At 45.0% G+C, this 23,433-nt stretch overlaps 1 protein-coding gene across 7 annotated transcripts in view; it reads right to left on the bottom strand.

Moving 5' to 3' along the window:
• The window catches only part of LOC132406487 (cAMP-specific 3',5'-cyclic phosphodiesterase 4B-like), a 311,131-nt gene that overhangs the window by 64,211 nt on the left and 223,487 nt on the right, over positions 1 to 23,433 (bottom strand). For all 7 annotated transcript variants that reach the window (XM_059992227.1, XM_059992228.1, XM_059992231.1 and 4 more), the window contains 4 exons: positions 17,397 to 17,582; positions 10,145 to 10,181; positions 4,739 to 4,809; positions 1,728 to 1,771 (listed from right to left, as the gene is read on the bottom strand). In XM_059992227.1, coding sequence (XP_059848210.1) covers positions 1,728 to 1,771; positions 4,739 to 4,809; positions 10,145 to 10,181; positions 17,397 to 17,582 — 338 coding nt within the window. The remainder of the gene's footprint in view (positions 1 to 1,727; positions 1,772 to 4,738; positions 4,810 to 10,144; positions 10,182 to 17,396; positions 17,583 to 23,433) is intronic.

Genomic DNA, 23,433 nt, shown 5'->3' with positions numbered 1-23,433 from the left:
CCTGGTACAGGGACTGTACTTCCCTCAATCGCAGGACTTTGCAGAGAGTGGTGTGGACAGCCCAGCGTGAACTTCCCACTATTCAGGACATTTACAGAGACAGGTGCATAAAAAGGGCCCAAAGGATCTTTGGGGATGCAAGTCACCCCAACCACAAACTGTTCCAGCTGCTACCACCTGGGAAACAGTACTATAGCCTTAAAGCCAGGACCAACAGGCTCCGGGACAGCTTCTTTCACCAGGCCATCAGACTGATTAATTCACTCTGATACAATTGTATTTCTATGCTATATTGACTGTTGTACATAGTATTTATTACAAATTACTATAAGTTGCACATTGCACACTCAGATGGAGATGTAAAGATTTTTACTCCTCATGTATGTGAAGGATGTGAAAAATAAAGTCTATTGAATTCAAATCAAGTGGATAGCCAGAGACTTTTTTCTAGGATGTAAATGGCTAATACAAGGGAGCGCAATTTTAGGATGATTGGAGTAATGTATGGGGGGGGTGTCATTGGTAAGTGTTTTCACAGAGTGAGTAGTGGGTGTGTGGAACACCCTGCCAGGGGTGGTGGTAGAGGCAGATATATTAGGGCTTTTGAAGAAGCTCTTAGATGGGCAGAAGGATGATAGAAAAAATGAGGGCGATGTAGGAGGGATGGATCTTAGAGTAGGTTAAAAGATCGGCACAGTATTGAGGCCTGAAGGGTTTGCACTGGGCTGTACCACTCTACGTTTTAAATCATCGGACAGCGACTCCTTGTTTTTAAACAGACAATTGAAGTTCTACTCTCCCACAGAATAAACGTATTCTCTGCACATCTGCCTCTCAAGGGTGCTCACATTGCCTGACCCTCTTTTACACTCTAATGGATGTAAGCATAGCTGGTATCGTCAGAGTTTTAGCACGCGTTCTTTCTCATGGAGATCCTTACTCAAACTGGCTGCTCCATGTTGGGAAGTGAACTTGGTCATTGGTTTCCAAGTGTGGAATTGACCGGGGAGTGGGAGTTGGTGGATCTTTGACCATCTGTATGACATCCTGAGCTTGACAGGGTTCTACACCCTACAAAGACTGTGTCTGCACTTTTGGAAGGAAGGGGCAATTGGGGAGTTGAGTGGTTGGAAAGTAGACAATAGGAAATGGGGTGGACAGAGATGAAAAAAGGGTGTGTGAAGGGGATGGTTAAGAAAGGGAGAGGGAAGGGATGAGGGATGGGCAGTGCATGTGGACAGCAGTGTCTCTAGTCCCATTACACTGAGCAGTGTGCTCCCCAGGGTTGTGTGCACAGCCCACTGCTGTTCACACTGCTGACACCAGACCAGGTTGCAGGATTCAGCTTAAACCGTGTCATCAAGCCGGTGATAATACCACAGTGGTCGGCCTCAGCAACGATGATGGGTCAGAGCAGAGAGAGGAAGAGGAGCAGCTGGCAGACTGGTGTGAGAACAACAACCAGTCTGAGCGTGGAGAAGACCAAAAAAATGATTGTGGACTTTTGCAGGGAGGGAATTTGAATAGTTAGGACCAAATACTGTAGTTGAAAAGTATGGCTGCAGAGCAGTAATTAACTTTGGACGGGAGCAACACACTGGAATTAGAGGGGTGCGGAAATATTAAAGGGTTCCTGCCCCGACCTGTTGTTCCATAGACCACAAACCAGTTTACTCCCGTTTGCCAGAACGGGTATAGGAATTACTAGGCAGAAGAAGATTCGTTACCTGACAGGGTGCAGAGTGCTGGCTGAGGTGCTATCGGTGATCTCCTGTGAAGGAAAGCAGATGACTGATTAGTGTCACTTGCAGCACACGAAGGCCATGAAACACACAGGCAGCACACTGACCACACCGACGTGCTCAGGGAACCACGCAGGCGAGATACCAACAGGATATATTGTATGTACTGATTACACAGTTGGCAAGCTGATACGAAACACGCAAACAACAGGCATGATACACGCAGAGAAATCAAAGATGTGGACAACACGAAGATAGAATAAATGTTGACAGGTGCAGACAGAGTAACGTTCAGTGAGTACGCAGGCACAATACACTCTTTCTTGTTGCCGTATGCCCAGTTTGTTAGTTTTTTTGCGAATAGAAAGGTGTAGGACATGCCAGCACCGCATGGGGCCACTGTACACAACCATGATTAACACAGGAACATGCATGACATGTACAGGTTGAGCACACACAGGCATCATACATCATGACAGAAACAGACATACAGTACAAACATAACTTGTTCAGACATGCATGCAATGATGTAATGCTGAGGGTTTATGTGATACTGGCAAGTCCTCACTTGGAGTATTGTGAGCAGTTTTGGGCCCCTTAATCTAAGAAGGGATGTGCTGTCATTGGAGAGGATTCAAAGGAGGTTTCACAAAAATGATCCCAGGATTGAAAGGTTTGTCACATGAGAAGCGTTTGATGGTTCTGTGCCTCTACTCATTGGAATTCAGAAGAATGAGAGGAACTCTCTTTGAAACCTACTGAGTGTTGAAAGGCCTCGAGAGAGTGGATGTGGAGAGGATGGCCAGAGGACACAGCCTTTTATAAATACGACCAGGAGGAATTTCTTTAGCCAGGGAGTGGTGACTTCGTTGCCACAGGCAGCTGTGGTTAAGTCATCGAGAACATGTAAGGCAGAGGTTTTTAGATTCTTGATTAGTCAGGACATGGAGGGATATAGGGAGAAGGCAGGAGATTGGGGCTGAGAGGGAAAATGGATCAGCCATGATGAAATGATGGAGCAGGCTCAATGGGCCAAATGGCCTAATTCTGCTCCTATATCTTATGGTCTTATGATTCATGATAATTAAACACAGACATATTGTGTGGGAACACTCATCATGACACAGTGAGCTAATACACACACACACACACACACACACACACACACACACACACACACCCTGGCACAGCACAGGCAGAGACAAAACTCACAGAGAGCACACAGAATACAAGGAATCTGACTCAAGCCACAGAAAAGGACACACCGATAAAGTAACTAACTCAGAATAAATCACAGACAGTGGCGATTCTACTGCCTTGTCTGGCGTTGGATTGACTTTATTATTAGAGTGCTTTTTTCATTGTGAGTCACTCAGACACTGCAGCTTCCCAGCCTGAGAAACCCTCTCCAATTGCTGCCCACTAAGTCGAGACTCAGCCCTGCAGCTGCTCACTACTGCCCTCTGGAGACAATCACTTGTATTTCAGCACAAGCCAAGGCCATCGACACAGAGTGGAAAGCCAGCTAGCTCCTGCCTTTAGTAAGCTGTAAGGGATACATATACACACACATATTTTGCACACTACACACACACACACACGGAGCTATACAGGCATACAGATATTTTTACACACACACACACGTGCAGAGTTATAGAACATACAGACATTTTCATATACATACAAACACACCTTGTGAGATGGAATATCTCAGGTCCCTAAAGGGCTGCTGACAACACCTTTAGCCTCCTCCCTCGGTGACTTCAACCTGAATGCAGCAGTGTCCCTTGTTACCAAAACCATGGGTTCATGCAGCCCGCCTGGGAAAAGCCAGGAGAACAGGCACTTTTCTCCAACAGGGAGGCCTACATTGGACCAGCTGGGTTCTTCTGGCAAGGAGAGCGCCAAGATCCTTTGTCAGGAATCCAACTGGATTTTTGGTCATAGAATTTGCTGGGATGCTCTTCTCTGGCAATAGACATGCCAAGGTTATCTACTTGGGGACCTGGTACCTCCCAGCAGTGAATTAACCAGGAATTCCAGGCAGGATCAGATAGGATCGTTCAAGAAATCAGCTGGGATCCACCTAGTATTCCAATGTCTTCGCCATCAATGCATTGGAATTCTGCAATAAACAGAGTGAGTGCAAGAGTGCACACCACAGGAATTGGGAGTCACCAACTCTATTTTCTGTCAAGCTGTTCTGAATCACCATCTGAACCAGCCCGGGACTCGAGGAAGTGAAGTGGTACTGGAGGTCAAATGGACAGTTTGAAGAAGATGGAGAATGTGAAAGAGTCCAGAGCAAAGGGGAGGGGGCATAAGCTCAAGATAGCCATAAACATTTCAAATAACAGATTCCGGAGGAAGCTGCTTAACGGAGGCAAAATGGCTTTGTGACGGACTCCTTCCGACGTGCAATCAGCGGTGTGATATTCAGATGCATTGAAGGAGGTGGTGATGTATGAGAAAGGATCAGGAGAAAGATCACCAAAGTGAGAGGTGCTTGCATGGACCAGCAGGAACTGGGATGGCCGAGTGGCCATTCTCTGCATGTTAGGGCCAAGGCAATTCCAGGCCGCCTGGGAAAAGATTCGTCTCCACAAATCTGATTAGGGAGGCATTTACCACAATGTAATTGGCACCACACTGGCACAGCAAGTAGAACTTCGACTTGAAGTTTACTCTGACTTTGACCTCACCCCTCCAGGAACCTCGGCTGCTGTCCGCATTACTGTGTCACAACATGGGAAATCCTGTTTCCTCCCACATCCCCAGACTCGTGGACGCTGGAAGCTGAATTCGCCACAGCAAATTGCCCTCGGGGTGTAGGCGAGTGGCAAAATCTGGGGTGTGTCAATGAGATCTTGGGGAGGATAAAGTGGGTTAGAAGGTTAGTGTGTAAATGGGTGGACGTCGGTTGGTGCAGACCCAGAATCTGCTCCTGTGCTTCACATCTTTAGGACGGCCCCCTAGCTGGGTGCCCTGATACTCACTTGTTTGGAGGCCCTTGAGTGTTGGCCAGGACAGTGAAATTGTTCCTCACACTGCGCAAACTCGCCAAAATCTGAGAAGAGAGCAATCAATAAATACCGAGCAGACCAATACAGATCGTACAGTGTGATCAGGATGATCAGGTGATCAGTGTGATCGTACAGTGTACAGATCGTTCCATCCCGCACCCCCCACCTGTGTGATCCCATCAAACACTTGCAGGCAGGGATAGTGTAAACTGGCTTAAAGTCCCCTCAGCATTCTCCTTAAAACACACCTCAGCCTCAATATCTTAATTATCCAAATTTCCCAACTGTGAAACAATACTCTGAGTAAAGGAGGCTTTGAACACCTTAACGTAGAATGGAAAAATAAATACAAAGGAGTCCAGAGAGCAGGCAGTTTAGATATTATTCTGATAAGTTGATCCACGTGTGGTTAGGTTAACAAGGAAGGCAGTAGCAAGGGGTTGGGACCTGTGGAATGAATTTTGAGGCGAGAGGCAGATTTCAGTAGGGAGCTTTTAGCAACAGTGATCACAATAAAATGATCTTCTGCATCTGTTCCCAGACTTTCACTTCCATTGCACCAGAGATGTCCTCCTCCTTCAAAGAATGGGGTTTATTTCCCTCCACCATTCATGCTGCCCTCACCAGCATCTCCTCCATTTCTTGGACATGTGCCCTCACCTCATCTTCTGCCCCCTTAACAGGGATAGGGGCTCCTCTTGTCCTCACCTACCACCCCATGAGCTTCCACATCTCGTACATCATTCTCCACAACTTCTGACACCATCAGCAGGACCCTACCAGCAAACACATCTTTACCTCCCCCCCCACTCCATTTACCACAGGGATCGCTCCCTTCATGATCTCCTTGTGTGTTCATCCCTCCCCACTAATCTCTCTCCTAGCACTTATCCCTGCATGCAGAAGTACCACACACCCCCCGTCCATCTTCTCCTTCACCTCCATTCAGGTCCCTAAACAGTCCTTTCAGGTGTGACAGCATTTCACCAACTAATCTGTCAGGGTCATCTACTGTATCTCACGGAGCCTCCTCTACACTGACGAGACTCGACGCACTTTCACTCCATCCACAAAAACCAGGATTTCCCCAGTGGCCAACCTCCAATCCCCATTCCCATTCCAACATCTCGGATCACTGCCCCCTCTACAGCCTTGATGTGGCCACTCTCAGGTTGGAGGAGCAATATCTCATATTCCGTCTGGGTAGCCTCCAACCTGGTGGCATGATCATAGATTTCTCCAACATCTGCTGATTCCCCCTCCCCCCCCACCACCACCCTTCAATTCCTCACTCTGGCTACCTTCTTATCTCTTGGCTTTTCATAACCTCCCTCTCCATTCCTATCGATTCCTTCTTCTCCAGCCCTTTACCTTTTCCACATCACTTCCCAGCTTCTTACTTTACCCCTCCCCCACCTACTGTCTTCACCTATCACCTTCTACCTCCTCCTGCCCCACCACCTTATTCTAGATTCTTCCCCCTTTCTTTCCAGTCCTGATAAAAGGCCTCCAGCATTCTGTGTGTGTTGCTCTGGATTTCCAGCATCTGCAGAACCCCTTGCGCGTACAATAAAATGAGCTGAGAAAAGGAGGAAACAAAAGAGGAGAGAATGAATTGGTGGTAGGATGAATTGGAGAGGAATGTGTTTCTGTTGGGGGGAGGGAGACAAAGACTAGCATGAGAAATGGAAAGACTGAAATTAGGAGAGGGGTTCAATACGGGCGAAACCACTGGAAATGGAGGGAAACCAAAAGGATCAAATGATAAATTTGAAAGAAACTTTGCAAAAATGTAGTGGATATGGTCCAGCCCACCATAGGTAAAGCCCTCCCAACCACTGAGCACATCTACATGAAACATTGTCACAGGAAAGCAGTATCCGCCATCAGGGACTCTCACCACCCAGGCCAGGCTCTCTTCTTACTGCTGCCATCAGGAAGAAGATACAGGAGCCTCAGGGCTTACACTACCAGGTTCAGGAACAGTTATTACCCCTCAACCATCAGGCTCTTGAACCTGAGGGAATAATTTCACACATCTTCACTTTCTTCATCACCGAACTGTTCCCACAACCTATGAACTCATTTCCAAGGACTCTTCACCTCAGGTTCTCGATATCTATTGGTTATTTATTTATATTATTCTTTTGTATTTGCATAGTTTCTTGCCTTCTGCACTGTTTGAATGCCCTACTTGGGTGGTCCGTCATTGATTCTGTTATAGTTACCGTTCTATAGACTTGAGTATGCCCACAAGAAAATGAATCACAGGGTTGCATATGGTGACGTATGTACTTTGATAATATCTACTTTGAACTTTGAATTAAATTTAAAATAAAATGGAAGAGCAGGCTCAACATAAAAAGAATTCAGAAAGTGCAAACAGCTTAACAAGGTTAGAAAAAGGGACAAAGAATCAAAAAAAATTGTAAGATAAAATGGAGCACTAGAAATTGTAAATTAGGGAGTGACGGAGAACAAGGGGCTGATAAGGAAACAAAAGATTTTCCTCTGCAGGAAGAGGGCGCAGCTGAGGCAGTTACTGAAGGCTTTGCACTTGCCTTTGCTGGTGAAGATATTGGTATTCGCACAGCAGAAGAGGAGGGACAGATGGGAGTCATCCCAGGTTTCTGGGGAAAGGTAGATACTCCGAACACAATCTTCACAACCCACTTGGACGTGACAGAGGGCCACAAGATCGTAAATGCTACCCCACCAGTTAAAAGAAGTTAGAGGGTCACGGAATGTCAGGGTGGCCATGGTAACAGGCCCATCGGCCCATCAGATCCATCCTGACAAATCAACCACCAATTTACATTAAACCTTCACCACCCCCAATTTGTTCTCCCCACATTCCTATTAACTGTTCCCCACCCCCACCCCTAAGACTATGACTCATCTTCATATTGAAATTAATTTACAATAGTCGTTCAGCTTACCATCCTGCACAGCTTGGAGTGTGAGAAGTAAATCAAACACCCAGCGGAAACCCACATGTTCACAGGAAGAACGTGCGAGCTCCACACAGACAGCACCTGAGGTCAGAAATGAACCGGGGCTGCTGCAGAAGTGAAGCTGTGGCTCTACTAGTCGTGATGCTGTGTAGCGGATTAAATCTGTCACCACAGGCCAGTCAGCCTTCCATATCAGTAATGGGGAAATATATGAAACAATGATCTGAGACTAAGTTAACTAGCACTTGGGAAAATAGAAGTTAGCTAATGCTAGCCAGTCAACTTTTGGGGACTTTCAAAACACTGTTGAGAAATTACTACCCTGTAGGTTTATTGAGAGAGTTGAAGCCCCTGGGATTAAAGGGGATGTGGTGAGCTGGCTATAATATTGAAAGCAGAGGGCTGGCAGCTATTTTTCAGATGCAGGGGAAATCCTCACGGAGTTCCCCAGGGGTCAGACACAACTGCTGCTCTGAAGACAACACAAACGACAGCAAGCAGTGTGGAGGTCAATGTCAGGACGAACTGAGCTAATACAGAGTGGGTGAAATTTAATACCCAGATGTGTGAAGAGATACAATCGGTGAAGGAAAAACCAATAAACCAATCAATCAGATACAGTGCGGAACAGGTTCTGCTGCCCAGCACCCAGTTTATTCAACACATCACAACTTACTAACTGCTATGTCTTCGGACTGTGGGAGGAAACCAGAGCTCCCGGAGGAAATTCACATGACCACAGGGAGAATGTCCTTACAGAGGGCACTGGAATTAAACTACGAACTCCAACGCCCCTGTAGCATAGAGCTATGCACTACTCTACTGTGGCGCCCAAATAGGAAGATTTACTTCAAACGTGATGTGTACAGTTACAGGGGTGATGGAACAGTGACCTGGGGAATGGCGTGGAGCCAAAAGGTTAAGTTGAGAATTGTTAAACTAATCGGAGAATTGTTAAACCAAACAAATACCTCATCCAATCCTGATGAAGGACCAGTGAAACTAAGGTTAAAATAAAATGGACAAGTCGGCTGATGTTAGGTTAAAAATGTACAAAAATGAAACATAGAGAAAAAAACTTAAGAAGGACACCAGAAGTTCACAACATGAGAGAAAGATTCATGGGAAGATAGAATGGAGGACTAATTTTCTGTCAACAAGCAGTGTGAAAGGGAGCCAGTGGTGATTAGGGAAGAAATTAAATGTATTTGTGGAGGCAATGGGCTTGGCTGAAACACTGAATGAGGATGTTGTCTTTGCCTCCTCTTGTGAAGCTGATGTTCCCGTTAAGGCAGGGGGAGGATAGTTGGGATCCATCCCAAGCTTCTGAGGGAAAGTAGGGCAGAGTTACACAAAATTTTGCCACAGAGAAGCGAGGACAAAGATAAAAAAGATTTGGGAGAGATATTACTTAAACACTGGTTGCCCTCAGTGCAATTTTGTGACTCATTGTGGTCACTCCATTTTGGGAAGGATATCAGAGGCAAGGGGAGCTAATTTACCGTGACGGCCCATTTTGTGAGGTGACACAGCTCCCCAGCCTGAGAGTAAAGTTTAAGTGGAGGGTTTACAGAGCAGTTCTGACAGAATCAACACGGAGAGACTGTTCTCAGTGGTAGATACCCAAGAACATAGGCTGAAGATAATAAATAAATGCTGAAGTTCCCCGGGGGAGTGAGGAGTTTTCATTTCACTCACTGAGCTGTTGCAACCAGGAATGGTGGCTGAAGCAGATTCAATAAAGAACAGGAAACCCTTGAGAAAAAAAGGAGAGTTGGGGAGTTTTTCCCAAAGAGCAAACAGGTCCGGCGAAGCTGATGTCCCTGTTATGGCAGAGGAGGAGATAGTTGGGATTCATCCTAACTGGATGGCTCCTTTTCTTTTTCAATCTTTTTATTGAATTTCATATATATAAAAAAAAACATAATAATGAATAGGTTATAAATGTGGATGGCCCCTTTTGAACTGTAAATTCCCATCTCCCTCACCAGCCAATCTGAGGTCATTGAACGGAGACACAAAAGACTGCACATCTTTGAACTGAAACAACAAAACAATCGCAGGAGGAACTCAGCCAGTTGACAGTTCCTTGCCCCGTCCCCGTACACATAACCCTACTTTGGCCAATAAGATTCCCCCAACGAATTGTTTGAGGCCTGTTGAAGACTCATAGACATGACAGGCTCTTGTTATACTTGTCATTCCAATCCCCAAATCTAGTTGAATAAGAATGACTCACTCTACCAGTGATCCGTACATTCAGCACAGAAATATATCGACCCTCATATCATAAAGAAAAGATCTGATTTCCAACCCTTTCCACAGCAAATTATTGCGGAGTGGGATTTATGAGGGAACTGGAGAGTTGCGGAGAGAGAATGTGGGAAAAGACAGACTAGAACAACGTGTTTAACCTTCAACTCACCTGAGCAAAAGGCGTGACGATAAGGTCCTCGGTATGACTGAAAGGAAGAAAAAACACAGGAATTGACAACATGGAACGACATTGGTAACAGGCCCAGAAATATATCTATCAATATATCTCAAGATGCTGAGATACATCTTAGGTACACTGGGACACATCATCAGTGATGTCACCTGAGGGGTCACCAGGGGCTTTGGGTCTTTCAACATCAGACACTCTCACCCAGGTGACCCAGCCAGGGTTGATCAGGCACTGGCTTGTGTCCCAGCAGTATTGGTCCAAGTGTGACACCTCTCAAACCTTTGCCATTTGAAGGCTCGTTCAGCAGCTTCTGTGACGGTCCTGATGGCTTTTTTCTTTGCAGTCCCCTTAATGCCAAGGAGAGAGTAGGTTCTGCACAGTGGGCAGCCAGCAAAACCTCTACACGCCAGCTCTATGGGCTCACATCGTGCCCTCCACCACTGTCTCTGGCACTTGTCTACCAACTCCTGATATCTGGCTTTTTTACATTCAGACGCCTCCTCAATCTGGTATTCCCAAGGAACTCAGTTCTACCGTGACCACCAGAGGCTTCTATGGGTGAATAAGAGGTAATGAGTGAAAAGGTGCTACATTATGGATAGGGCAGAAGTAGAGATGAAAGTAAGAGACAGATAAATGCTTTTCTAAAGCAGCTTGGAAGAATTCATAGAGATAGAGGCAAGTTGTCATCTGCTAGGATATTTAGGCTTTGTGCACAGGAAATCATGTCTCAAGAATGTGATGGAGTTTTTTTTTGAGGTGACTGTGAGGAATGATGAGGGGGAGCGGTGGTAAAGGTCACCTACATGGACTTTAGCAAGGCTTTTAACAAGTTTCCTCATGGTTGATTAGTCCCGAAGGTTAGAGCTAATAGGATCCAGGTGAGATACCCAACTGGATATGAAATTGACTTGGTGGTAGAAGGCAGGTGGTAGTAGAGAGTTACTTTTCAAATTGGAGGCTTGTGACCAATGGCAGGTCATAGGATTAATGCTCACTCCCCTGGCTGTAATATTATAGGTTTGGATAAGAATCAGATGGCATGATTTCCAAATTTGCTTTGGACATAAAAATTGGTAGTACAGTGGACAGTGAAGGCAGCTGTCTAACGCCATGTCAGGATCTAGATCAGAGGTTCCCAACCTGAGGTCCATGGACCCGCATTGGTCCAGGGCATAAAAAAGAGATTGGAAACCACTAATCTAGATTAACTAAGAAACCGGGTGGAGGAAAGACCAGCAACTTACCTGGTAATTATGTCCCCTTATTCATGACTCTCCCTCTAGTGAAAACATTTCAGATGGAACAGCTAGATATATGTGAAGTGTGACTTTTTGGCAAGTTAAACCAGGGCAGGACATACACATCGAGTGGCAGGGCCCTAGGAAAGTGGTTGAACAGCGAGACTTGGTGCGACAAGAACATTGTTTCCTGAAAGTGGCAACACAGGAAGGCAGGGTGATGAAGAACACATACGGCATGCCCAACCTCAAAGGCGGTGACAACGAGCACAAGTTTTGGAACTTCAAGTTACAATTCTACAAATCGTTGGTTAGGCCCCACCTGGAGTACTGAGTTCAGTTCCAATCGCCATGATGTTGGAATAATGGGATTAAGCTAAATAGGATGCAGATAAGGTTCACATGATTGTTGTCAGGACTGGAGGACTTGAGTTAAGAGGAGAGATTGGATAGGCTGGGATCACTTTCCCAGGAGAGGGGGAGAATGATGGGGTGGCCATAGAGAGGTTTATAAAATCACAAGAGGCATTGATAGTCAAGAGGCCGTTTCCATAGGATAGGAGAGTTTAGGGTAAGACAATAAAGATGTGAAGGGCAAGTTTTCACGTGGAGCTATGCACAAGGAGCCACCCATTCTCTGGCACCATTTTTGTTTTGTTACCTATCTCTACAGCTATACCATGGAGAGCATCCTGATCGGTTGTGTTGCTGCCTTGTACAGAGGCTCCAATGAACAGGATCGGAAAATACCGCAGAAGGTTGTGGACCCAGCTGGCTCCATTATGGGCCCAACCTCCCCCGCCATTGAGCCCATCTTTAAAGGCCCACTCCAGCCAGGGACATGCCCCCTTCTTGGTACAACCGCTAAGGTACTGGACCCACACTCAATATTTTAGGAGCAGCTTCTTCCCCTCTGCCATCAGATTTCTGAATGGTCCATGAACCATGACCACTACCTCACGATTTGCTTTATCTTTGCTCTTTTTAAAATCTATTTCTTAACTGTAATTTATAGTAGTTTTTATGCATTGAACTGTATTGCTACAACAAAACAACACATTTCACAATCCATGTCACTGATAATGAACGTGACTGATTCTGACGTAGAGAGTAACAAACTGCCAGAGGAAATGGCAGAGGTGGAAACAATTAAGTTTACAAGACATTTGGAGAGATAGCAGAGCGATACATATCAACGCATGCAAATAGAGCTTGCAACTTGGGATCAGCAGAGATGAGCCGGGCCAAAGGGCCTGTTTCCTCGCAGTAAAACTCTACAGCACTAACGACGGAGAAATGTGGAGGCAGGGGGAGGAGGGAGAGGGGAGGGTGAGAAAGGTGAGGGCGAGGGAAGACAACGGAGAAGGAAAGGGCAGGGAGGGCAGGAGAGGGTGAGGGCGGGGAGGGGAGGGTGAGAAATGTGAGGGGGCGGGAGAGGGAAAGGAAGGGCGAGGGAGAGGAAGGGGAAGAAGGGAGGGCGAGGGCAGGAGTGCAAGGGGGAGTGGGGGAGAGATAGATAATTATTTGAAAGATGGAGGATTTCTGAACAGACTTTGGGGAACTGGCACAAAGGAGGGGCTGATGGCAATGGGCATAGTGAATGGCAGGCAGTGTTGAGGGGCCTGGCCGCTTACTCCTGCTCCTAATTTCTTGTTGAGCACACTGAAAATGTGGAGGAACTCAGCAAGACATGCAGCATCTAGGGAAATGTTTTGAGCTGAGACCCTTCTTCAGGACAGAAAAGGAAGGGGAAGGATGCTAGAATAGATGCCAGATGCCAGTTGGTAAAATTGACGAGCTCAGTTTGGGTGCATGAAACAGCACCAATGCAGTTGTCAATGTAGCGGGGGAACATGGGATGTTTTACTTAGCCAATGAAGAGGCCCATGGCTGCCCCTTGGGTTTGGAGAAAGTGGGAGAAGCTGAAGGAAAAATTGTTCAGGGTGAGGACCATTCGGCCAGATGGAGGAGTGTGCAGGTGGAGGGAAATTGGTTGGTTCTTTAGTCAATATCCTCAGAGAACACTGCTCAGAGGCTGTGAGGCCTGTCTGCAAGGCACAAGACTTCACTTTCTTGGGTAACAGCACTGACAACAGCTCTCACTACCATCAAGGACCAAGCAGACCACTTGCTTGCTAACCCACCATCCTAAACATCCACTGCCTCTGCAATACAACAGCATGCCAAGATAGGGAAACAGAGACCAGGAGTAAGCTATTGGCTCCTTAAGTCCATCCTGCCGTTGAATATACGTTTGTAATAATGGCTTATCATCTAAATTCAATGTTCCAGGCTTCTCCCCAAATCCCTTGACCCTCTAATACAATATGTGACACGATCTGCCATATTCAGTTACTTCACCCCTCCTCACCCTTCCTTTCCAGTCCTGAAGAAGGGTCTCAGCCCGAAACATTGGCTTTTCCAAAAATGCTGCCTGATCTGCTGAGTTGCTCCAGCAATCTGTATGCGTTCCTCTGGATTTCTGCAGAATCTCTTGTGCACTGTCTATCCAGTCACTTTCCAAACTTGTGACATTTGCTAAAACGATGAGAAGCAGGAGCACGGGAGCAGCAATGCCCACAGATTCCCTTCCAATTCACACAACATCCTGATTTGGAAATACACTGGCAATCCTTTGATGTTGCTGGGTCATAATCCCCAAGTACCTTGCCTTACAGCATAACGGAAGAATCTTCACCAGATGGACAACAGTGGTCGTAAAAAAAAAAGCAGTTCACCGCCACTTCTCGAACCCTAGTCTTGCAAATGATGTCCAGATCTCAAAAAGTGAATAAAATGGCAGTGACCACTGATGAATCTGTTTGGCAATCTGTGCTAGATCAGAAGAAATTCCCTACTCACATTAGGGAAGACCAACACACCGCACTGGTCCCTGGCACAAACTCTGTTCCCCACACACTCCATCCTCCCCCTGGTAATTCCTTGATGTCTAAATTGCAGCCTTGATGCTAAAGTTGACTCGGTGACTACCACACCTCAACGTTGTCACAAAGATCATCGTTGCCACTCTCACCTCATCTTCTGCTGGAAATCCTCATCCATGCCTTTGTATCCTTTAGTCTCTTCTCCATACCCTTGAGAGTATCCAAAACTCCTCTGCCTGCACCACGCCTCCTCACCCATTCTTCCTGGTTGAACAATGCCTCGATTGCGAAATATTTCTCCCTGCTTTTACATCTCTCTTGGATACTATAATTGCTCACAAACCTCTTACGATTACTTCAAATTAATTGATGGATACCACAGCTAATTATCAAATCTGGGCTGCAAAAACGACCTCCTGTGTTTCTTCTAGTTCAAATTATTTTGGTTTCTGTGGTAGAGAATGTTTAAACATTTGGTTTGGTTTGTGAGAAGCCATTGGTCTGACTCAGATAACAGTGCAGATTCAATTTAATCCCATAAATATCACGGATCCTGCCTTGTGCAGTACAGAAACAGGCCTTTCGATCCATCGTGTCCATGCTGGCCATGAAGTCCACATATGGATATCATAATTAGTATTATCTACATGAGGTGCTACCTCAAGCCAGCAACGTCTACCATCAAAGATGCCATTAGCTGGGCCATGCCATCTTCACGCTGCTACCATCAGACAGAAGATACAGAAGTCTGAAGTCCCACACCATGAGATTCCAGACAGTGACTTCCCCTCAGTTCTTGATCCAAACGACACAGCCTAAATGACCGCAATAACAACACTATGACCATTTTGTGCACTAAAGTTGACTTTTTGCCCCCTTTCTACTTGTTAAAAGTTCAAAGTCAATGTACATATATATAACCATATACAACCCTGAGATTCATTTTCCTGTGGAAGTTCACAGTAAATCTGTGAAATAGTAACAATTTATAGTAATAGGGTGGCACCATAGTATAGTGGTCAGCACAACATTTTAGAGTGCAGGCAACAGGGTTCAGTTCCAGCCTCTGCCTGTAAGGAGTTCATCCATTCTCCCCGTGACTGCGTGGGTTTCCTCCGGGCCTTCTGGTTTCCTCCCACAGTCCAAAGATACACTGGTGGTAGGTTAATTGGTCACGATAAATTCTCCTGTTATTAGGTTAGGATTAAATCGGGGGGATTGAGCAGCAGCGCGGCTCAAAGGTTGGAAAGGGTCTATTCTGCACAATCAGTCAATCAATAAATAAATACATTTCAGGCAGATAAATAACTAACAGAATCAATGAAAGACCACCCACCAAGGGCATTCAACCAGAGTGAGGAAGACAACAAACTGTGCAAATGCAAAGGAAACAACAATAGATAAGCAATAAATATCGAGGGGATGAGTTGAAGAATGCTTGAAAGTGAGTATTCTTGTGTTCTTTCTTGTAAAAAAACATGGATCATTCATGCAAGTTTATGTGAATAGTGCTTACCTGCCGGTAAGTGCCTGTGAAAGTGTTGCAAGGAAGTTCTTCATTGCACCTCTGCAGACACGTACACATGCACCTGACAATAAACACTGACTTTCAAACTACCTACGGTACACACATTAATCCCACTTACAAACACTTGGGCTGCAGCCTTTGGAATGCTCGCTTTTATGGAATGAGACATTTTTCAGGCAGTTTAAGCACGACTTATGCTTCAGAATATCACATCATCACTGCTATTGACCAGTTATTACCCTTCAACCATCGAGCTCCTGAACCGGCGTGGATAACTCAACACTGAACTGATTCCTCAATCCATGATTTCAAGGATTCATGCTCTCCACATTAATTAATGAATTAATCATTCTTTTTTTTTGCATTTGCACAGTTTGTCTTCTTTTTTTACATTGGTTGTCAGTCTTTCTTTATGTGTAGTTTTCCATTGATTCTATATTTCCTTGTTCTACTGCGAATGCTTGCAAGAAAATTAATCTCAAGGTAGTATATGGTGGCATCTACTTGCTTTGATAATAAATGTATTTTGAACTTTGAGTATTTGTACTAGGGCAGGTGGGTGCATTTGGAACTCAACGCGTGGCACAGTTTACCCATGTAGAAAGCTGGACACATCTCAGAACAGGAAAAATGATTCTGAAGTTAGTTTGGAAAGTAGACAACAAGAAGTAAGCATCAGCAGTATCTGTGGTAAAAGAAAAGTAGACATTTCAGGCCTGTGACCCAATGGAGGAACACAACTGAAAATGTCTCTCTCTCCATGTACACTGGTTTACATCTGAGATTTTCCAGCACTTTTTGGTTTTTATCAGTTTCCAGTATCTAAAACACAAGGTTTTTGTAAGGAATACAACTCTATTGAAAGGAGGTACTTGTTAATGTAAAGCAGAGATTGAGTGGGATAGAGAACAGAAGATCAGCAGCTAGTCTGGGTAGCCTCCAACCTAATGGCATGAACACGATTTCTCAAACTTCCGGTAATGAACACCCCTCTGCTTCACCATGCCCCATTCTTGTTTCCCTCTCACACCTTTTCTTACTTGCCCATCATCTCCCTCTGATGCTCCTCCCCTTTCCCGTTCTTCCATGGTCTTCCGGTCTCTGTCAAGTTATCCTGTCTCCAGCCCTTTACCTCTTCCACCAATCAACTTCCCAGGTCTTTACTTCACACCCTTCCCCTCTCCAGGTTTCACCTATCATCTACCATCTCCCTCCCCTCCGCCCACCTTCTTACCCTGATTTCTTCCCCCTTCCTTTCCAGTCCTGATACAGGGTCTCGGTCTGAAATGTCAACTGTTTATTCCCCTCCATAGATGCTGCCTGACCTGCTGAGCTCCTCCAGCACATTCTGCAGATTGTATTAGATGAGGAAGGGTTAGGGGGATGAAGAAAGAGATCAAGGGAGAGTTTGAAAGGGTGAGAAACAAAAGGGATGTGGAGCTGATGAAGCTCTTATGAACCGGGGGAAGAGTGAGGAATCGAGAGAAGGCGGAAGAGTGGGCGGGATGAGAGAGAGAGAGGAGGTTCGGAGAGAGAAAGAAATAACGTAACATGTAACTTCAGAAACATATACTCACACATCACTGGTTACGGAGGAATTTCGTGACATTGTTTTTGGCGATATGTCATAGTCACTATCCGACCGGTACAGGAATGACTCCCGGCGCTGGCTCTGGGGGAAAGTTGGGTGAAGAACCAGTCCTGGACTTGCTTGTGCATCCATTGGACTCCGAGCTGGAGACGGGCCATTCTCAACATCAAAACTGTGCAACAGAGAGAACAAAGTTGTTAGTCACCAAGATTTCCAGACCAGTGATTAAGAACTTGGAAAATTAATGGATTCCTTTTCATATTTTGTCATTCCTTTCCCTCTCTTAAAGAGAGCCTCCCTGTGGTTGACCTACCACCTCTGTCGCAGGGGACTGGAGCACAAGGAGATGGAAGTTATGCTGATGCTATACTCTGGCATTTATTGAGCATTTCTGGGCAGCATACATTGGTAACGATATACTAACCCTGGAGGAAGAACGGTGCAGAATTCACTAAAATAACTAGGACGACAGATTACACAAAACCAGGGTTGAATTCCCTGGAATTTACAGCCAATCAATCAAAACTTGCAGATATTGATCGGAACAGATTGGTGAATGGGGAGAACCACTTCTACCGGTTGGTGGTTATGTGATTAGAGAGTTTGGTTGTGGTTTTTCAGAATCAGGTTTACTATCACTGGCACATGTCGTGAAACTTGTTAACTTTGCAGCAGCCGTATGATAATAATACACAATAAGAGAGAGAGAGAAAACTGCAATTTACAGTAAATATATATATTAAATAGTTAAATTTAATAAGTAGGTAAAAAATAGAAATAAAAAGGTAGTGAGGTAGTGTTCATGGGTTCTACATCCATTCAGAAATCTGATGACAGAGGGGAAGAAAGTTCTAAATTGGGCACATTGGGCAGCAATCTTGCCATTTTTATTTTTAGCACTTGTCTGTTTTGTGAGGCAGAGTTATTAGCTCGATGCTCAACTCAGCTCAAGTAGAACTTGTGCAAGGAACCAGCCAGATTTGAACCCGAGACGTCTTGCTCCACAGTCTGGTGTAAATGGCACTATGCCACCGGCAAAGGCAGAGAGGGGAAGAAGCTGTTCCTGATTCACTGAGTGTGTGCCTTCAGGCTTCTGTACCTCCTTCCTGATGGTAGCAAGGAGAAGAGGGCAGGAGTGGAGTTAAGAGAGACTGTAGACAAGATGATGGTCAAGGCTTGACACGTTCTTTAGCAGAGGGCAATTGCTGCTAAGTCACCAGTTAGTTTAAAATTATAGATCTATAAAGCTTTTATTAGCCAAAGATGTTGAAGGATATGAGGGAAGGGAAGGGCAGAAAAGCAATGTAAATGGTGTCAGTCAATGACAAGATGAGCTTAAGGGGCCATGTAGCTGTTTCCCCTTTCCACAGCACACTGCGACTTGTACTCAACTTCTCAGCACTTTAATCATCAGAGTCCCTGAACTTAGCTGTCCCTTGAATTTCTGCCCACACTGAATGGACGAGGTGGAGCTTCCAGCCTTGTGCTTTTCTCCAGGATCACTTGGAGCTGCAGCAGCTTTAACCCCCAAACTCCTCATCGTTCCGCTCATCCTGAGTATTACCATCCTCATCTCCTCACCTCACTACTCTGGCAGTCACAGAGACAGCACTAAGCTGCATTTGATTTTGGGGTCTTCATGCTCCAGGAATCAGCAAACTCAATATCCCCATTGGCCGCACAAAAGCCGAAAACGTGGCAATCAAAGCAGTTCAGCTCATGTGACGTCCGTCCAGGTTAATAATAACACAGGCCTCCAAAAAATACAGCAGCCACTTGCATTTATATGGTGCCTATAACAGTGAAAGGTGTCATGCTGTCTTGTTGCGCTTTCTGTGTTAACACTGGCTCTCGTGAGCCAGAGGCAGAGTATTCCATCAGAAGCATAGATTAATCCAGCATTCTCCTCATTCCAAGCACTTTCTTTCAAAAGGCTTCAGAACCTGTAACTCTGAGGGTTCACCGCCAAGTGACGGGCCTTGTCATACTGTGACTGTGGCACAATTCACATTCCTGAAATTGATAATCAGCATCTGTGAGCAGCAATTTCCAAAAACTGTCTGCACAAGCATTCTAACACAGATTGGCTTCACTCTCATGTTAAGACCATAAAACATATGAGCAGAATTAGGCCATTCGGCGATCAAATCTGTTCTGACATTCTATCATGGCTGATTTATCATCCCTCTCAATCCCATTTTCCTCCCTTTTCCCCATAAACTTTGAGGTCATGACTAATCAAGAAATAGCAACCTTTGCTTTAAATACACTAAATGATTAGGCCTCCATAGCAGTCTGTGGGAATAAATTCCAAGGATTCACCACCCTCTGGCTGAAGAAATTCCTCCTTATCTCTGTTCTACATGGGCGACCCTCTATTCTGAGGCTGTGTCCTCTGGTCCTAGACTCCCGCACCATAGGAAACAACCTCTTGACATCCACTCTGTCTAGGCCTTTTAATATTTGGTAGGTTTCAGTGAAATTCCACCGTCCCCCCATTCTTCTTAACTCCAGTGAGTACAGGCCCAGAGTCACCAAATGCTCCTCACATGTTAACCCTTTCATTCCCGGAATCATTCTCGTGAACCTCCTCTCGGCCCTCTGCAATGCCAGCATCTCTTTTCTGCGATAAGGGACCCAAAAGTACTGGCAATACTCCAAGTACAGTCTGACCAATGTCTTAAAAAGCCTCAGCATCGCATCCTTACTCTTGTATTCTAGTCCTCATAAAATAAATGCTAATGTTACATTTGTCTTCCTTACTACTGACAAACCTACAAGTTAATCTTTAGCAAATCCTGCACATGGACTTCCAAGTCCTTTTGCACCTCTGATTTTTTGAATTTTCCAAGTGTTCATTTGATTGTGCTTTTCCAGGGATATTAGTAGTCAACCACCTCCAACCTGTCAGTATGTGTGGCCTGGTGTTTTCCAGGAACTGTGTTATTGCTTCACGCTGAGGCTTCCAGTTTTCCTGCCTTCTTGCTCACCTCCTGTTTTTTTTAAAAGCTGTATCAGGCTGAAATGAGAATACTTAATCGTGTCCATTGAGAGCTCTACTGCTACTCGAGTTGCCCCTAGGCACCCTGGAAGCAACCAGTGCATGCAATTTTCTCACTGTTTCCACCAGGGAGAAGGTACAGAAGCCTGAAGGCACACAGTGATTCAGGAACAGCTTCTTCCCCTCTGCCATCCGATTCCTAATGACACCACCTCACCTCTTAAAATATATATCATCTGTTTTTTTGCATGATTTTTAATTTACTCAATACACATATACTGTAATTGATTTACTTATTTATTATTATTTTACTTTGCTTTTTTCTTCTATATTATGTATTGCATTGAACCGCTGCTGCTATGTTAACAAATTTCACGACACATGCCGGTGATAATAAACCTGATTCTGATTTAGAGAATACTCTACTCCTTTATTCCTTTTGCCAGAATTTTTAATTGTGCATTTCCCTGTACTATATTCCATCTTCCACTTCTTTACTCATTCACCCAATCTAAGTCATTCTGCAGACTCTCTACTTGTGTTAGCGCGTGGCCAAGTGGTTAAGGTGTTTGTCTAGTGACCTGAAGGTCGCTAGTTCGAGCCTTAACCACGAGCGATGCTGTGCCAAGCTGTATGGATCCTAATGCCCTTCCCTTGGATAACATTGATTGGAGAGAGGAGACTTGGCCAGGCTTGCACCCTGGAAACTTTTCAAGGTGCAAATCTATGGTCTATCGAGACTAACGGAGGCCTACCCTACTTCAACACTACCCACTCCTCCATCTACCTTCATATCGTTCACAAACTTGGCCACAAAGCCGTTAATTCCATTACCCCAATTATTAACATATAACAGTGGTCTATGGACTCCTCGGTTAATGGTAATGTTAATTGTCAGCCAATCTACTATAATCCTGTAAAACCACAGGTTTTTCACAGAGGTTAAAGAGCCTCACATGTCAAAGGTGAATTTTCGATTCTGAAAATCGAAGTAAACAACATCCACTGACTCTCCTTTTTCTATTCCGCCCGTTATTTCCTCAAAGAATTCCTACAGATTTGTCAAGCAAGATTTCCCCTTAAGGAAACCAAGATGACTTTGGCATCACACACAAAATGCTGGAGGAACTCAGCAGGTCAGGCAGCATCTATGGAAATGAATAAATAGCCAATGTTTTGGGCCAAGACCTTTCTTCTGGACTGGAAAGGAAGGGGGAAGCTGCCGAAGTAAAAAAGGTGGAGGGAGGGGAAAGAGGGCTAGCTGGAAGGTTAAAGGTTAAACCTGATTGGTAGGAAAGGTAAAGAACTGGAGAAGGAAGAAATCTTACTTTGCCTACTTTATCATATGCCTCAAAGTACCTCAAAACCTCATCCTTAATAATGGACTCCAACAACTTCCCAAGCATCGAAGTCAAGTTAATTAACCTATAATCTCCATTCTTCTGCCTTACTCCGTTCTTAAAGAGTGGAGTGATATTTGCAATTTTCCAGTCTTCCAGAATTATTCCAGAATCTAGTGATTCTTGATATATCATTACTAATGCCTCCATAATCTCTTCAATTACTTCTTCCAGAACCATGAGGTGTACTCCATCTGGTTTAGGTGACTTACCTACCTTCAGACTTTTAAGTTTCTCAAGCACCTTCTCTCCTTGTTAAATATCGACTACACTCACTTCTGCCAACACTCCCGAATTTCTGGCACACTGCTCGTGTCTTCCAGTGTAGACTGACGTAAAATATTTATTAAGTTTGTCTCATCATCTCTTTGTCCCTCAGTACTACCTCTCCAGAGTCATTTTCCAACAGTCTGATATTCACTCTTGTCTCTCTTTTACTCTTTATAAATCTGAAAAAAAAATGGGTTTGGTATCCTCTTTTATATTATTGGCTAGCTTATCTTCATATTTCAACTTTTCTCTCCCTATGACTTTATTAGATGCCTTTTGTAGGTTTTTAAAAGCTTCCCAATCCTTTAACTTCCCACTAAATTTTGCTACATTATGTGCATTCTTTTTTTTCCCCTTTTTTGCTAAGTTTGAGTTCCCTTGTCAGCTACAGTTGCCTCATCCTCCCTTTAGAATACCTCTTCATCTTTGGCATTTATCCATCTTGTGCTTCCAAATTGCCCCCAGGAACTCCAGCGATTGCTATTCTGCCATCACCCCTGCTAGTGTCCCCTTCCAATCAACTTTGGCCAGCTCCACTCTCATGCCTCTGTAATTCCCTGTACTCCACCATAACAGTGATATATCTGACTTTACCTTCTCCCTCTCAAACCACAGGGTGAACTCTATCATATTATGATCACTGTCTCCTTTATTTTAAAGTGCCTAAGCTGAACTGAGGCACATCAGTCTGTCTGATCCAATGTCTCAGGGCTCTCCTGCCTGGGTGTCTAAATGCAGCACTTGGGATGACAGGTTAGTTTGAAGCAGAAAAGAGAAGAACTCTGCCATGCACAGTCTCTAGCCCAGTTGTGAAAGGAGGAAGGTCAGGCATGGGGCTAGCAACCCCATCCTGTAAAAGCCCAGTACCACAGAAAAGGCAACAGAACCTTATCCCTGGTTGAGGAAGGATCTTCGCTGAGAAGATGTATGAAATCTTGTGCTGAAAATGGAAGTCACAAGGCCGATCAACCTTCACCCAGGACTGAGGACTGGCAAGTTGCTGTTGGCAGCAAAGCCCCAGTAAGGGTGATGAGCTTAGGAAGGAGACAAGAGCCCCCAGCCTGACTCAGAATTTTCACTTCTTAAAGAATAAAACATACAAGCATGGGTCTCCACATCTAACCTGCAAGCTCGCCAGTCAGCTTTCAGTAACATTGTGCCCAAAACCTTCTTTAGTTTCACTGTCTTTTAACATCCACTCCCACAGTTCTCCATGAAATCCACACAATCCATCCTTAAGGTCCCTCACCTACGGGATACGCTCCCTTCTCATCACTGCCATCAGCAAGGAGCCTGAAGACCCACACTCAGCGTTTAAAGACAGCTTCTTCCCCACTGGCATCAGATTTCTG

Source organism: Hypanus sabinus, chromosome 16, assembly GCF_030144855.1.
Source record: "Hypanus sabinus isolate sHypSab1 chromosome 16, sHypSab1.hap1, whole genome shotgun sequence".
Lineage (NCBI taxonomy): Eukaryota > Metazoa > Chordata > Chondrichthyes > Myliobatiformes > Dasyatidae > Hypanus > Hypanus sabinus.
This window is presented reverse-complemented; position numbering and strand designations above follow the sequence as displayed.